At 40.5% G+C, this 13382-nt stretch overlaps 1 protein-coding gene across 1 annotated transcript; it reads right to left on the bottom strand.

The window, feature by feature from the left end:
- Positions 1 to 12674: 12674 nt before the first annotated feature.
- Positions 12675 to 13382, bottom strand: LOC143580750 (putative acetyltransferase At3g50280). Its single transcript, XM_077063694.1, has one exon. It carries the CDS (start codon positions 13380 to 13382, stop codon positions 12675 to 12677), a length of 708 nt encoding a protein of 235 aa, XP_076919809.1.

The following is a 13382-nucleotide window of genomic DNA, read 5'->3' as shown; positions in this document are numbered from 1 at the left end:
ATTACCTTCAACCAAACATAACCTTAATGCCAATGAGCTAGTAGTGAAATAAGGAAGAGACTTGGTATTCCATGTGACCCAGTTTCGATTCCTGCCCCCCCAATATTTAGTTTCAGAGGCATCGGGGTGATGATGGTGATTTTCACTATTTGGATCCTTAAACTAAACAAGTTTTATCTCACCGCATTGTCGTGCCTTCGGGCGAGTGTTCACGGGCATCGATCTTAGGTGAGGATTTTTCCCGGATCGAAAGACAAGTGTATCCCGATGTAGTGAATTTAGCCAGTAGTCCATTTGAAGAATTTGTTGGTCGGTAAAAAAAACAACATATTTAATGTAGAGTCTGTTGAGTCAAAAAATTGACAAGGAAGATTGGAATCTTCTCAACCTACTCAGAAACTGGCTAAGTATGGAACTCGAGCAAGCTTGGATCTTCGAGCATAACTTTTACTAGCTCGAGCATGATATCTTACTTGTGTAAGGTTATCTTCTGGAAGTTCTTCTAAGTGTTTTAAGCTTCAAGCATGCTACACTTAGTCAAACAAGGATGTTCTTCATCAAGCACAGTTTGTTATTCGAGCAAACACTTGATTTATCCAAGCTTAAACCAAGATTATAGGTGTTTTGGTGGGTCGAGCAAGGAATCAATAAAGGATGATCTCCAGAATGTTCTAAGTAAAACTACGAGTATGGTTCAATCTCGAGCAAGTTTCAGTACCCGAGTATACTGGAATTGTTCTTAATAATCCTAAGTGAAGATTGAAGAGATTAAGGAGAATATGGGCGCCCCCCAGATCTTGTAACTTAGGTGGAAGAGCACCCGAAAGAATTGCACTTACATTATCGGTTAAATCAATGTGTTTAGGAATTTTTCGGCTCCTTTTCTGTGTGCACAAATCTTTCAAGTACTTTGCAGAGGCGGGAACCTATTTATGGCATCTAAATGGGAATGTTAATTTTAACCTATCTAAAACGTTTCCCACATTTCTTCCTGTTGCGGGCCCCGTTTAGGCCACCTTCACCTTCGATGGTGCCAACAAAGCATTGGGATAGGGGACGGTTTTAACGTTCCCTTTTTCCTTAGAGTTGTTGGTACCATTCTTCAGAACCGGTTCGTTAAATTTAGTTTCACTTTTGTTATTTTCAGTTAAAACAACCGGTTCTGGTTCGTCATCACTGACGACATTTTCATCAATTTCTTCCACCACCCCATCAACCCGTGGCGGTGGAACCCCAACCTTATTATCATACTTTTTCACATTTCTTATAATACTTACCTGATTGACGTGCTTTTTCGAACTCGAACTGAAATGCCACGGATTTACTGTGGTATTGCTCGGTAACTGACCCGCGTTTTTCTGTAACCTCGCCATATCCGCTATGAGCTGACCAATCTGCTTCAACATCGCCTCTAAAGACTTATCCCTCAACTCAAACTGTTTCTGCATTTCTTTCTGATTATCTGCCACTATCTAACTTTGAGTGTACCGACTCATCTGAATTACCTGAATTACCCTTTTGCTGGTCCTGATTCTGATTACCCGATGAGCTATTACCCCGATAACCGTCTCTGCTATATCCCCGAGTGTTGTTCTGATTATATGACCCCTGCTGATAACCGCCCTGGTGGTAACTGCTCCGTTGTCGGTTCTAAGTGGACCCCTGAAAGTTCGGGTTTGACTTACCCGCGTCGTTCCCATATCTGAAGTTCGGGTGGTTCCTCAGGCACAGGTGATAGGTGTTTGAATTAAACCCTTGGCCCTTGGAATCCCCGTACGCGTAACTAACCTCCTCCTCGTCGGGATACTCCTCCTCATCAAACCCGAGGCAATCTTCTACCTTATGCCCCAACTCACCACACTCTGCACAAACCGGGAACTTTACCCCAACTTTACCAACCTCATTTTTATTTTGTCTCTTCTATAAACCACAAGTTCCCTTTCCAACTCTACAATTCTCTCAGATTCACTCGAGGCTGATTTCACTGATCTGGTGACCCCTTGTTTTCTTCTTCGTTCTGCAGCCGCTTCTGACTTAGAATCTTCACACATGAACTCTTGAAAATCCCAGTCATCTTCCTTGGGTTGGTTCAATAACTTCCCATTACATGATGCCTTCAAATATTTCCTATCCTCATACGTCAACCCGTCAACAAAATATTTCACCAACTCCCACAACTCTACTGACGGTGTGGGCACTTTCTAATCATTTCCTTAAAACGACTAAATGTCTCATGAAATAACTCACCTGGTAACTGTGAAAAGTGACGAAATATTATGCTGCATCTCACCCCAGTTCTCAATATTATGCATCGGTAACGAGTTGAACCAGTGTTTTTCTTTGTCTTTTAGGGAAAACTGGAAAAAACGTAACCGAATCTCGTCCTGATCAAACGTACCGTCACCGATAGACCCGCAAATGGTTGAAAATCTGATAAGTGTGAGTACGGGTCTTCAGACGCCATCCCGTGAAAATGAGGAACTATGTTGATGTAGGATGGTCGGGATTTAAACGTCTGTTGTCCCGGTATATGAACATGTGGGACGATCGGTAATGAACCATCGGATATAGCCGGTCTGAACCAACTGTTCACTCCCTGACCCAGGGCCCCATGATTCCTTCGCCGGCCCCGTGGGTCCTCAAAACAGCCCTGTTAACCTGAATTACCGGCATTCTTTCTTCCCAAAAACCTTCCAATACCATCTCTGTCCCTATTCCTATTTCTCCACCTCTCACCCCTCACCCTAACTGGTTCTTCTACCTCCTCATTCCGAACAACTTCCTTTTCGTTTCTCAGTTCAAACCCATCATTCCGTCTAACCCTCTAATCATCCTCGTTACTACCATCATCCTCTGATCTCTTTCATCCCAATCCCCCATCTTCTTCGTCTTCGGTATGAATACCGACATGATCTTCATCTCGGTTAATTGGTTGTCGGTGACGGGGGGTATTATTTGGGGCTAATGGTCCAGGTCTGTCAAGGTTTCGGTTTCTGGATTATCGGGCTGAACTGTGTGGTTGTTGATTGGTATAGATAGGTGGTAATTGTTGGGTGGATTTTGGTTCTTGTGTGGATTTTGGTCCAGTCGGAAGACATTGTTATCGGGTGGTGGGCTTTGGTTATGATTTTGGTTCTGACCGACCATATCTGATTCTCTGATCTGAGCTCGGTTCTGTCGGGCTACACGTTCGATTTCTGGCTCGTAAATCAGTGGATAATTTCTTCCTAAATGACGGGTGTGCATAAACCTGTTACCTGCACAATCAACACACCCCGAGTAACATGGGAAAACAAAAACTAAAACTACAAATAAATAAAACAAATTAACTAAACTAAACAAAGAAATCAATTAATCACAAAAACACTAAGGGCACTAACTCTCCGGCAACGGCGCCATTTTGATGATCGCCGTTCGAGTCATGCAAAAACCTAATTAACCTAAGTAGCTAGGGTAAGTCAGGTATCGTATCCATGAAAAGTATGTGGTCAGTGTAACATGTAATCAATTTCTAAAAATTATAAAGTAGCTATTAAGAGTGCTGATCACACTAGCAATGATTTAGTTTTTAATGTCAAACAAACAATGATTTTAAAGTTCAAACAATTCACAAAAGAAAAATCACATCCGGGGTTCAAGCATGTAACAAACATCAATCACATGTCACTTAACAGATTAATTATCAATAATCGAGTCTGGTTAATCAACTAGTTAAACCTTAGACATCAACAATCACTAACACACGGCATTGGTTATCAAACGTTCCCTGCCAGTGTAACTCAACTAAGGGCAATTGTATGCTTTATCACATTCAAACTAATTAATACAACCCTATGAACACATGTCACAACAACTGGCAAATAAATCGTTCTGATCGAAATAAACCTAAACCGACTGAAGACAATAATATCAAATATCAATGTTGATCGATAATCAATAATTACAAATATTTAGTTCTTAAAACATGAGAGAGACTGAACAAGTACAATATTCTATATCCCGGGTATGACTCGAGGAGACTAGCCTCTCATTGGCATGTTGATTTTTGATTATGATGATGTGTACGAAAGCGTCTCTAAGCAACTGTAGCCAAACAGCCATATACTAACTTTTTTCACGCTGACCTCGGTCGCTGCTTTTTTTTGGTGCCACTCCTGCCATGGGTTAATGCCCCACCACTCTTTTGTTATGGTCCATCTTTTTCTTTGAATACTCACATCCACGAAAAGGGCTTCAAGAGTTGGACTTCTGAAGCTAATGCAACCCATGCATCATTATTAATTATAAGCCCACATGAATTTTAGCTTAGCTACAACACATTTTGGAAATCTTTTTCTTCGTTTGCATATGACTAAACTTGCAAATTCCACTTCTACCAATGATTTCCACCATCTTCTAATAACCTCTCTGGCTCCATGTTAGTGTGTTTTTTTTTAATTCACAAACAAATTATTTTATCTCTCGTAGCACATATACTAAATCCAAATGTTTGCCTAAAATAAACTGATCACTTTCAAACTACCCGAGATTCCAAAGCATGCTCGTAAATGTCTCCAATTAGTATCTTTAATGCTCAATGACCTGGAATACAAAAGCACACTTGAACTATCGTAATTCTAACAATATACTCAATAAAACTACATAATTAACACACTAATAAAAATACAAAATATCCAACCATCTAAAAGCTAAACGATATAGACTTTCAAATAGTTTACTTGAATTCCATAATTATATTATACTAATTTATATAATAACAAAATTGGGAGAATCTTGGCTTCCCAGTTTGTTCTTTCTGCTTAAGATGTTGTATCCATTCTGTTGTGAAACAGGTGTATCTTCACTTTGCACGTGTCCTTTCTATACTCAATTTATTTGTAACTACATGCTTAGAGGAGTGGGGGTGATCCGTTATTCACCGACCATCACGCGTGATGGCCTCATGAACACCGCCGCCGGTCCTCCCATCACGCATGATGGGGGTCCGGCCGTGATGGCCATCACGTGGTGAATACCAAGAAATTTGAACGTTAGGGAGGGGGGTGACCGTTGGGGTTGGGGAATTAAAAAAAAAATTAAACAATATAAATTAACAACCATTTCAATCCAACTCAAAACACTCTCAATCTTCTACTACAAAAACCTACTTCTTTACCACTTCAATTCAAAACAAAAAAATATGGATTTTCCGAGCAACTCGTTTCCGCTAGACACCGATAGCTCTTCGTCTTTGGACGATGATATTGTTGAATGGTTCCCGTTGTTATATAACGAACTTGAAGGCCTGAGCCATCCAAAGAAAAAAATGGTGGATCGTGATCGTATACATGCCCACGAAGTGCTAATGAACGACTATTTTGTGGAGGAGCCGAAATACAATGACGAGAAGTTCAGGAATCGGTTTCGTTTGCCGAAATCTTTATTTTTAAAGATTGTAGCGGACGTCGAAGCAAGCGAAGAATGGTTTCAAGAATCTTACGACGTGAGGGGCAAATGAAGTTTTACGGCGCTTCAAAAATGCACATCCGCTATTCGTCAATTAGCGACAGGTAACCCGCCCGATCAATTCGATGAATACTTACAAATGTCTCAGAGAACTTCACGTGAATGTCTGCAATTCTTTTGTAACGCGATTATTAAATTGTATGGCAAAGAGTTTCTACGAAAACCAACAAGACACGACATTACACGTCTTTACGCCGCGCATGAGGCTAGATGGCATTTTCCAGGGATGCTCGGTAGCATCGACTGTACACATATCGAATGGAGGAATTGTCCACGGGAGATTCGAGGGGCGTATGTCACACCCCGACTAGCACAATGCGGAAGCGTAAAACGGGAATGTAACAGACACCTCTGATATCAACACATTGTTTATAAAGAAACATTACAAACTAATTTACAATGTATTACATTTCTTCGTTCTATCATGGTTTTACAGTCTAGGCGATACAAACAAAACTAGTTCGTTAACTATACATTCTTACTACTAACACCCTTGCTTCTATTCACATAGCATCAACCACACACTTCAGGCACGTGACTGATCACCCAATCATTCCGATTTAGGTACACCTGAAAAGCAGTTTAAAACGGGTCAACTACTAGAGTTGGTGAGTTTCACGAGTTTCAAGAAAACAGTAATGGTTATTCACAAGTCAGCACTTGTAATCATGAGATAAGTATGTATGTATGTAAATAATGTATGTGATGTAATTATGCTAAGCTACAGTGAAGCCTGGACTGTTCGTGCTGCGTGCCTCAATTTCCCACGCTCAATCAACCACTGTGGCCCCTTTCCGCCCACAACATGCCCCGGTAGCTATGTCTAACACTACATAGCTGGTTCGTAAAAATTATGGTCATGTGCAAACGGTTTTGGTGTCTCGGCAAACCGTGCCGGCTCCGTTTGGGTTTGTCAAACCAATAGTACTATTCACAAGCCACCGGCTCGAAGTTAATCACTGTGATCGTGGGGACTTTCGTGTGTTAGCACTTAGATAATTCACATCAGTACATGTTTCAGGTATGTATATAGATATAAGCAAACATGCTTTTCACCCCAAAAGTTCGTAAAACAGTTTAAAAGTGGGGTCATGAAACTCACGGTTTAGTAGATATTCGGTACTGTATCAGCTCGTGGTCCGTTTGGTCTGCTATCTGTAGTTCCTATAATCAATATTATAATAATATTAATATATTAACATTATTATAATCTCAATACTAAACTGGGCTGTATAACTAATCTGGGTGTAGCTGGAACGCCCAGAAAGTGGCAATAGGCTTAGGTTGTGATGTTGTTCAATGTCTAATACTTAAAACCGAACTTGGCTCAGACTCCCGTTTTCCAAGCTGGGCCAAGTTGCTCGTTTACGCGTTCAGAAAGCAGTTATGGGAAAATAAGCTTGGGTAAATTTATTGGTTAATAACATGATTAAGTTATAAAGAAAGATCACATACTGGGGTCCCGGATTAGCCACGGGGCCCGTTTCCTTTTATTCAGTTTGATTTGAGAAGAAACGCGCACAATCCACCCGGATTGTCCAGGTTTCTCATAGAAAAGTTCATTTTCACTTAATTAGTCCAAACATATGATTTTTGATCACTCTTGGTGTTTTGATTTTCCCGCAGGTTCACTAGTCGCGAACTTACCGGTTTTTATAAAAACTAAATTTGTTTAATATTCAGATTAGCATAATTAATTAACCGTTAATCCTTAAATTATGAAAATTTAATCACTTATCAATTAAAATATTTAGATTTTAATAAAAATATTTTTAGAATTTATTTACTGATTTATTAATTTATAAAAATTCATTTTATCAGCTATATTTTGCCTGAAAATCGTCCGTTTACCCCGAACAATTTCCAAAAATTCCACAAAAATTCCTGAATACTCAAATCATGTCCCAAAACAACCTGTATCAATTCCAGAATGTAAAAAGCTCGTGCAATATTTTTTCGACCCAAATTCAGCTGTAAAAATTCACACGAACGCAAATAAACAAAACACCTTTAAACTTCTCCAAATGATCCCAAAATTCATATGTGATCAAAATACATCAAATCTGAGTTCCCAGAAAAATTTCATAATTTTTGAAGTATTTTAGCTATTTTTCCCAAATAAACGTTCCAATTTGGTAATAAATTCGCCAAATATTCTCGAATGGTCGAAAAATTCCCAAATTTGAAAAGGGACTCATTGACATGGTCCCTGATGTCCCTGAAAAATTTCAAGTCCTAAAAATATGCACATCATAACCTTAACCTAAATAGCCCGTTAGCGAATGTTTCGGCATTACCTTAGCGGGTTTGGCTCGTTTCCGACTTTTTAATCAAGTTTTCAGGTTCTTGTGCTTCTAAGAAAGCTAGGAACAAGTCCTATATCACAAAACAAGCAATATTTCATCAACATAACAGCACTTAAGTTAGGGTTTCGGCTAGTGTACAAAAACGAACTTTTGAACCGTAAAAACGTCGTTTCAACCCTTTAATCCGTGTTTATGGCCAAAAAAACTATCAAAACAAGTTTCTTACCATGTGTATGATCAAAACATGTTTATGGACCATTTTTAGGATTTTTACACGGTTAGGAATGATTTTTAGTAACCAAGACATGTTTCTATGGTATTAAACAAGTTTAAACAAGTTAAAAAGCTACTTATTTAAGCCCTTTACCTTAGGGTTTGGAGGTTTTCTGGAATTTTAGGATGCAGCTGCTTGGACCTCAGATTTTATAAACCAAATTGGATAAACAAGCTTCCTAAACAAGTTATATAAAAAAAATGGGGGGTGGGGTGGGCTGGTCCGATCGGAAGGATGGTTTGGACCCCCTTGGGCCCATTTTGGCCCAACAATCTGTTTTCTTAAGCCCAATACGAAAATCCCGGTCCAAATTTAGTTCGGGTTAGGTTTTTGGCGCGAAAAACTTATCGGGTGCGTTAAACAACGCGAAAACAAGTGTTTTTCGGCTAGTTTTGTGTAAAATTATAAAAGCATACTATATGTTGTAAAAATCAAAAATATTTTCACGGATCGCTTAAAACATTTCAAATAAGTGTTTGGTAAGTCTTTTTCGGCTTAACGGATGATACAATGCTTGGTTTGTAACTATCTTTCGCGTTTAAATCTATAGCGGGTGATTAAACGAGCATGTTTTCGTTTAACTTGTTTGCTATCAAACTAAGACCATATTTCTAATATTTTAGCTTGTATAGATCGTATATCACTTATAAATGGCCCCCCGAGATATCTGGGTCATAACCCGACCCGTTCGGTTGATCGTACGTTTGTTACGCAAAAGGCGTTTATTTGCTTAATCGGTAATTACGTACTGAGGTGTACCTTGTTTTGGCTCAAATGTCACAGCGTATGTTAGGGGTGATATCAAACGACCGACTATCGTACTTGAAGCGGTTGCGTCAAATGATTTATGGATTTGGCATTCTTATTTTGGTGTTCCTGGCTCAAACAACGACATTAGTGTTCTATATACATCACCGTTGTTTCAAAGCGTGACAGATGGTACCGCACCCTTCTGTCCGTATTTTGTCAACGGGAGATATTACAGACGTGGCTACTTTCTTGTCGATGGTATTTACCCGGCATGGTCTGTTTTTGTGAAAGCCTTTTCGTTTCCTGTCGAGATCAAGGAAAAGGCGTTTAAGAAGTTGCAAGAATTGGCAAAAAAAGATGTCGAGAGAGCTTTCGGTGTCTTAAAAGATAGATGGTGCATACTTAGTCGACCAGTTCGTGCAATGAAAAAACCCATGATCTCTAGCATGTTATATGCATGCATCATATTGCACAATATGCAAATAAAAGAAGACGGACGTGCAATTTCTCCAGATTGGGTGCCGGATCCTCCTACTCAAGTTCCCGTTCCTGAGAACGTGCAATTAGACTTGCGGAACGAAGATATTCACCATCGGTTGAGATATGATCTAGTTGAACTTGTAGGTTCTTTAGGTTTGAAATTTTCGAATTCGGACGAAGAGTAGATTGTTTTATGTAACTTTTATTTTTTTTAATTTACTATTGTTTTTAATTTTTAAGTTGTAAAAAAATATCAAAAAAAAAAATTTCCATCACACCATACCACCACCCCCACCAAAATTCCATCACTAGTGATGGAAAGTGGTGGGGTGAGGTGGCACACTTGTATTGGTGGGAGCAAGTGATGGTTTTTAAACCACCCCCATCCCCCTTAGTTATCCCTGCTGTCTCTCTTATCTCTCTCTCTCTCTCTCTCTCTTCGTTGAATCCACCGCCATCATGCCGTCCTCCACAACCGCCAACGGTCTATATCTGGCTTTTGCCGTAGCGGTGTTGTTGGGCGTTTTAGTCAATACCGTCGGTTGGATCCCAAGATGGCGGTGGATATTGTTAAGGAGGTCGGCCATGCCGGCGACAAAGCTACAACTTTGACGATTACGACCTCGATCTCTGCTATTGCCGGCTACGGACCTCCATTTCTGTTGTCATCGGGTTCCATATCAGAACCGTTGGTGATGGTGGTGTGGTGTTGACAGTGGTCTGACGGGGGTATATGCTTCTGATTTGTGTTGATACCGATTTCTACTGTTGTCGGGTTCCATATCGGAACCCTAGGCGGCGGTGGCATGGCGGTTACTATTGATGGGCTCTTTCTCAAAAGTTTAGTTTGTGGTTTCTACCTATAAGCTTTCGCTCTGGTCATTACTGTTGGTTTGTTGAAATGCATGGACTTATGAGTTCAAGTGTTCGAAAGTTTAGAGCTGATTGTCGTTTGGTGGGTTCAATGGGGTTTTGAGTCTTGGGTTTGTTTTTCTGATGATCACTGGACATTGATCGATCTGAGCATCCGGTTTTCAATTTGGGGTTATATGTTGCGCGTGGTGTTCATGGCTTGAATGGTGTTAAAAGACCATGATGAATCTGACCATTGCATCATTTCTATCCCCGCAAACTACATTTACTTCAGTTCTGCAACATATGATTTTGATCTGATCTAACATTATTTGTTTATATATGTGATTGTGAATGTGTGTGGATATATGATATGTTTTTAGTTGCTGGTATTGAAAATTGGGATTTAAACCATTGTTATGGCCCGTTCAAAAAGGAAAAAAAGAAAATAAAAAAAACATTATGATGGACTTCGGTGTATATGATTTTTATAATTTTTTGAAAAAAAAGAAAATAAAAAAACCATTAGGCTGAGGGGTGTGGGGGGCTTTAATGAGGGCTTTAATGGGGGCTCCAACCAATAATATTATGACGTGTGGCAGAGAGAGAAACTGGATAAGGGGGGTGTTGGAGCCCCCGTTGGAGCCCCTGGCCCTGGTGTGGAGGGGCTCCAGCAGGGGCTCCAGCGAATTTTTTTTTTTATTTTTTTATAAATATATTCAAACAACGTATTATTAAAAAGACTCATAAATAATTAAAAAAAACACACATTAATAAAAAATCACATTAATATTTAAAAATAAAATAAAAATTAAAGTACTAAAAAAAACATTATTCTTATTCTTCGGCTTGGTCTTCTTCGATCAACCTCTTTCGGATACGTTCCTTTTGCTTTTCCATTAGCATTTGATCGACCGGATTTAGGTTACTGAAGTCTCTAGTAAGAAAGTCCAAATCTCTCATTCGACTTTTTTCCTTTTTGTCATTAGAGACCACCTCCATGGTTTTGTTGAATTTATTGAGGGATTCAACAAGATTGGCGATGTTTACGGCTTCCCCCTCAGCCGGTTTTTTCCCCTTGGCGTCCCTTCCCAATGGCCGCCTCCTCGGCGGTGAAGACGTTTCCTCCCCCGCAATGTTCAGGTCGAATCCAACGCGGCAATCCGACCCGGTTGAAGTGCTATACGCTCCAGACGAACTAGTTTTAGTCCGTTTCGGCCCTACTTCCGCATCAACGTCCGGCGCCACCAGCTCAACCCACTTGGAACACCTTTTCAACCTCTCCCACAACTTTAAATCGTCTCACGTCTTCACCATCTCATACCTCCGCAAACACTCCTGCTTCCACTCTTCGACCGTGAAATTGTAAACCGCCAAATCATCACTGCCACTTGGTCTCATACGACCGCTGTTCCTGTTGAAAAGATTAGTAAACAAGCCGACAAATTTTCTGATTTCGGACCACCGACCCGAAATCATATTGGCGTTCCGCTCTGTACACCCAACGAGCGTATAGAACGTCTCCCTAACCTTTGTCCAAAAAATCTTGCTCTTTTGGTAGTCGGCTGCAAAATGAATAAATAAATTAGATTTCCATTTAACTTTTTTATTTAACTTTTTTATTAAAAATCATTTTTAAAAACGTTAAAACAATTACCGCAACCCCGATCCTCATAAATGACTATCCAAGCCCGACACAAGGCTTCCTTCTCATCCGATGACCACGGAGTGGCTTTCCGTTTCGTCCTCGGAGTCGAAGCCGGTCCCGACCCGTCCGTTGCAAGTTGTTTTTTCCGGTGGACGCGTCTTTTTGGTCCCATAGCTTCACCGTGTGATTCTTGTGTCTCCGGAACAACAAAGTTAGGAGACGGTTATGTGTTGGATGGTTGAAAGCCGGATGATTCTTGCGGCTCCGAATAAAACATCGGTTGGTGCGGTGACGACCATAAATCGTCGTCAATATAATCTGAATCAAGGTTTGGGTACCAATTTCCAGCCATTTTTTTAAAAAAAAGTTGGAAAAATGTATTGATTTTGGGTGAAGGTTTGAAGTTGTGGTGATTGATATGGGTGAAATGGGGTATTATATAGGAAAATTTTTTTTTTTTTTTAATTTAATAAGAGCCCAACGGCTCTTTTTGACCACTTTTCTCTCTCTTCTCCCGCTAACAGGCTCATGCCTGCATGTTTTTTCGCGCTAGCGCCCCGTTAGCGCCCCGGCTAGCGCCCCGGTGGTGTGGTGTTAGCGCCTGGGGGCGCGAGCGGAGGGGCTCTAGCGCCCCCGTTGAAGCCCCACACCCCTCAGCCTTATGATGGACTTCGGTGTATATGATTTTTATAATCTCTGGTGTTTTGTATCAATTTGTTGTATCTTAATTTGAATAGCCAATACCACACAGTTTGTAAACTTCATGTAGCTATAACATAGGCTAATTTGGCATTAATGTTGCTTTACTTGATTCTTTCATCACAGTTAAACATTAGCATAGGTGATTATGTTGTTTATCCTATTCAATGAACTCATCCTCAATGAACTCATCCTCATGAGTAAACGGGAGTGTGAGAATCGTGTCGGATCCTGCGGGTATCCATCTTTCGATAACCGGAGGACGCGAAATGGGAACCATAACATGGCCTTTCTTGTTGGACCGGAACACTTCCGACCACGAGTTAAAGAAATGCCAAAAAGACGATCCATCAGCCACCATATGGTTAACCGAACAACCAATAAAGATTCCATCAACAAGCTCCGTCACCTGAACCCACAACAACGAGAGCTTGTGCCCGTCGTGACTGATCGCTTTATGATGATCAAAAAACGACTGAACAACTAATGGGACATCAGTGGGAGTAAGAATATCGGCAATTGTCAAGCTAACGGATGAATGTATAAACCGTGCTCCGGGGCTGTTGTTCGGGTCGATAAACACGGAGAAAGAAGGTGGATTTTGTTGCTTGACGGTGGATAAACGGGCTGCGAGTGGGTGGAAGTGAGTAAGGGTGGCGGAAAGGGAGTCTTTGAGGTCGTCCAAGAAGGCGGTTATGGAGAAATCTTGATTTTTGGGTAATGCGTAAAGGAGACCCTTTTGGATGTAATGTGTAGATATCATAGCAAGATCCCATGGTGAGAGGTAAGTTGGTTTCTTGGCTTCTTCAGATACAAATTTTGGTTTGATTAAGAAGTCAGAGACGATTTCAACATCTGGATACTTCAT

This window comes from Bidens hawaiensis, unplaced genomic scaffold (genome assembly GCF_021521415.1).
Source record: "Bidens hawaiensis isolate Kalapana, Puna unplaced genomic scaffold, B.hawaiensis_p1.1 tig00030582_1, whole genome shotgun sequence".
Taxonomy (NCBI): domain Eukaryota; kingdom Viridiplantae; phylum Streptophyta; class Magnoliopsida; order Asterales; family Asteraceae; genus Bidens; species Bidens hawaiensis.
Note: the sequence above shows the minus strand (reverse complement) of the source record. Positions and strands in the feature narration are given on the sequence as shown.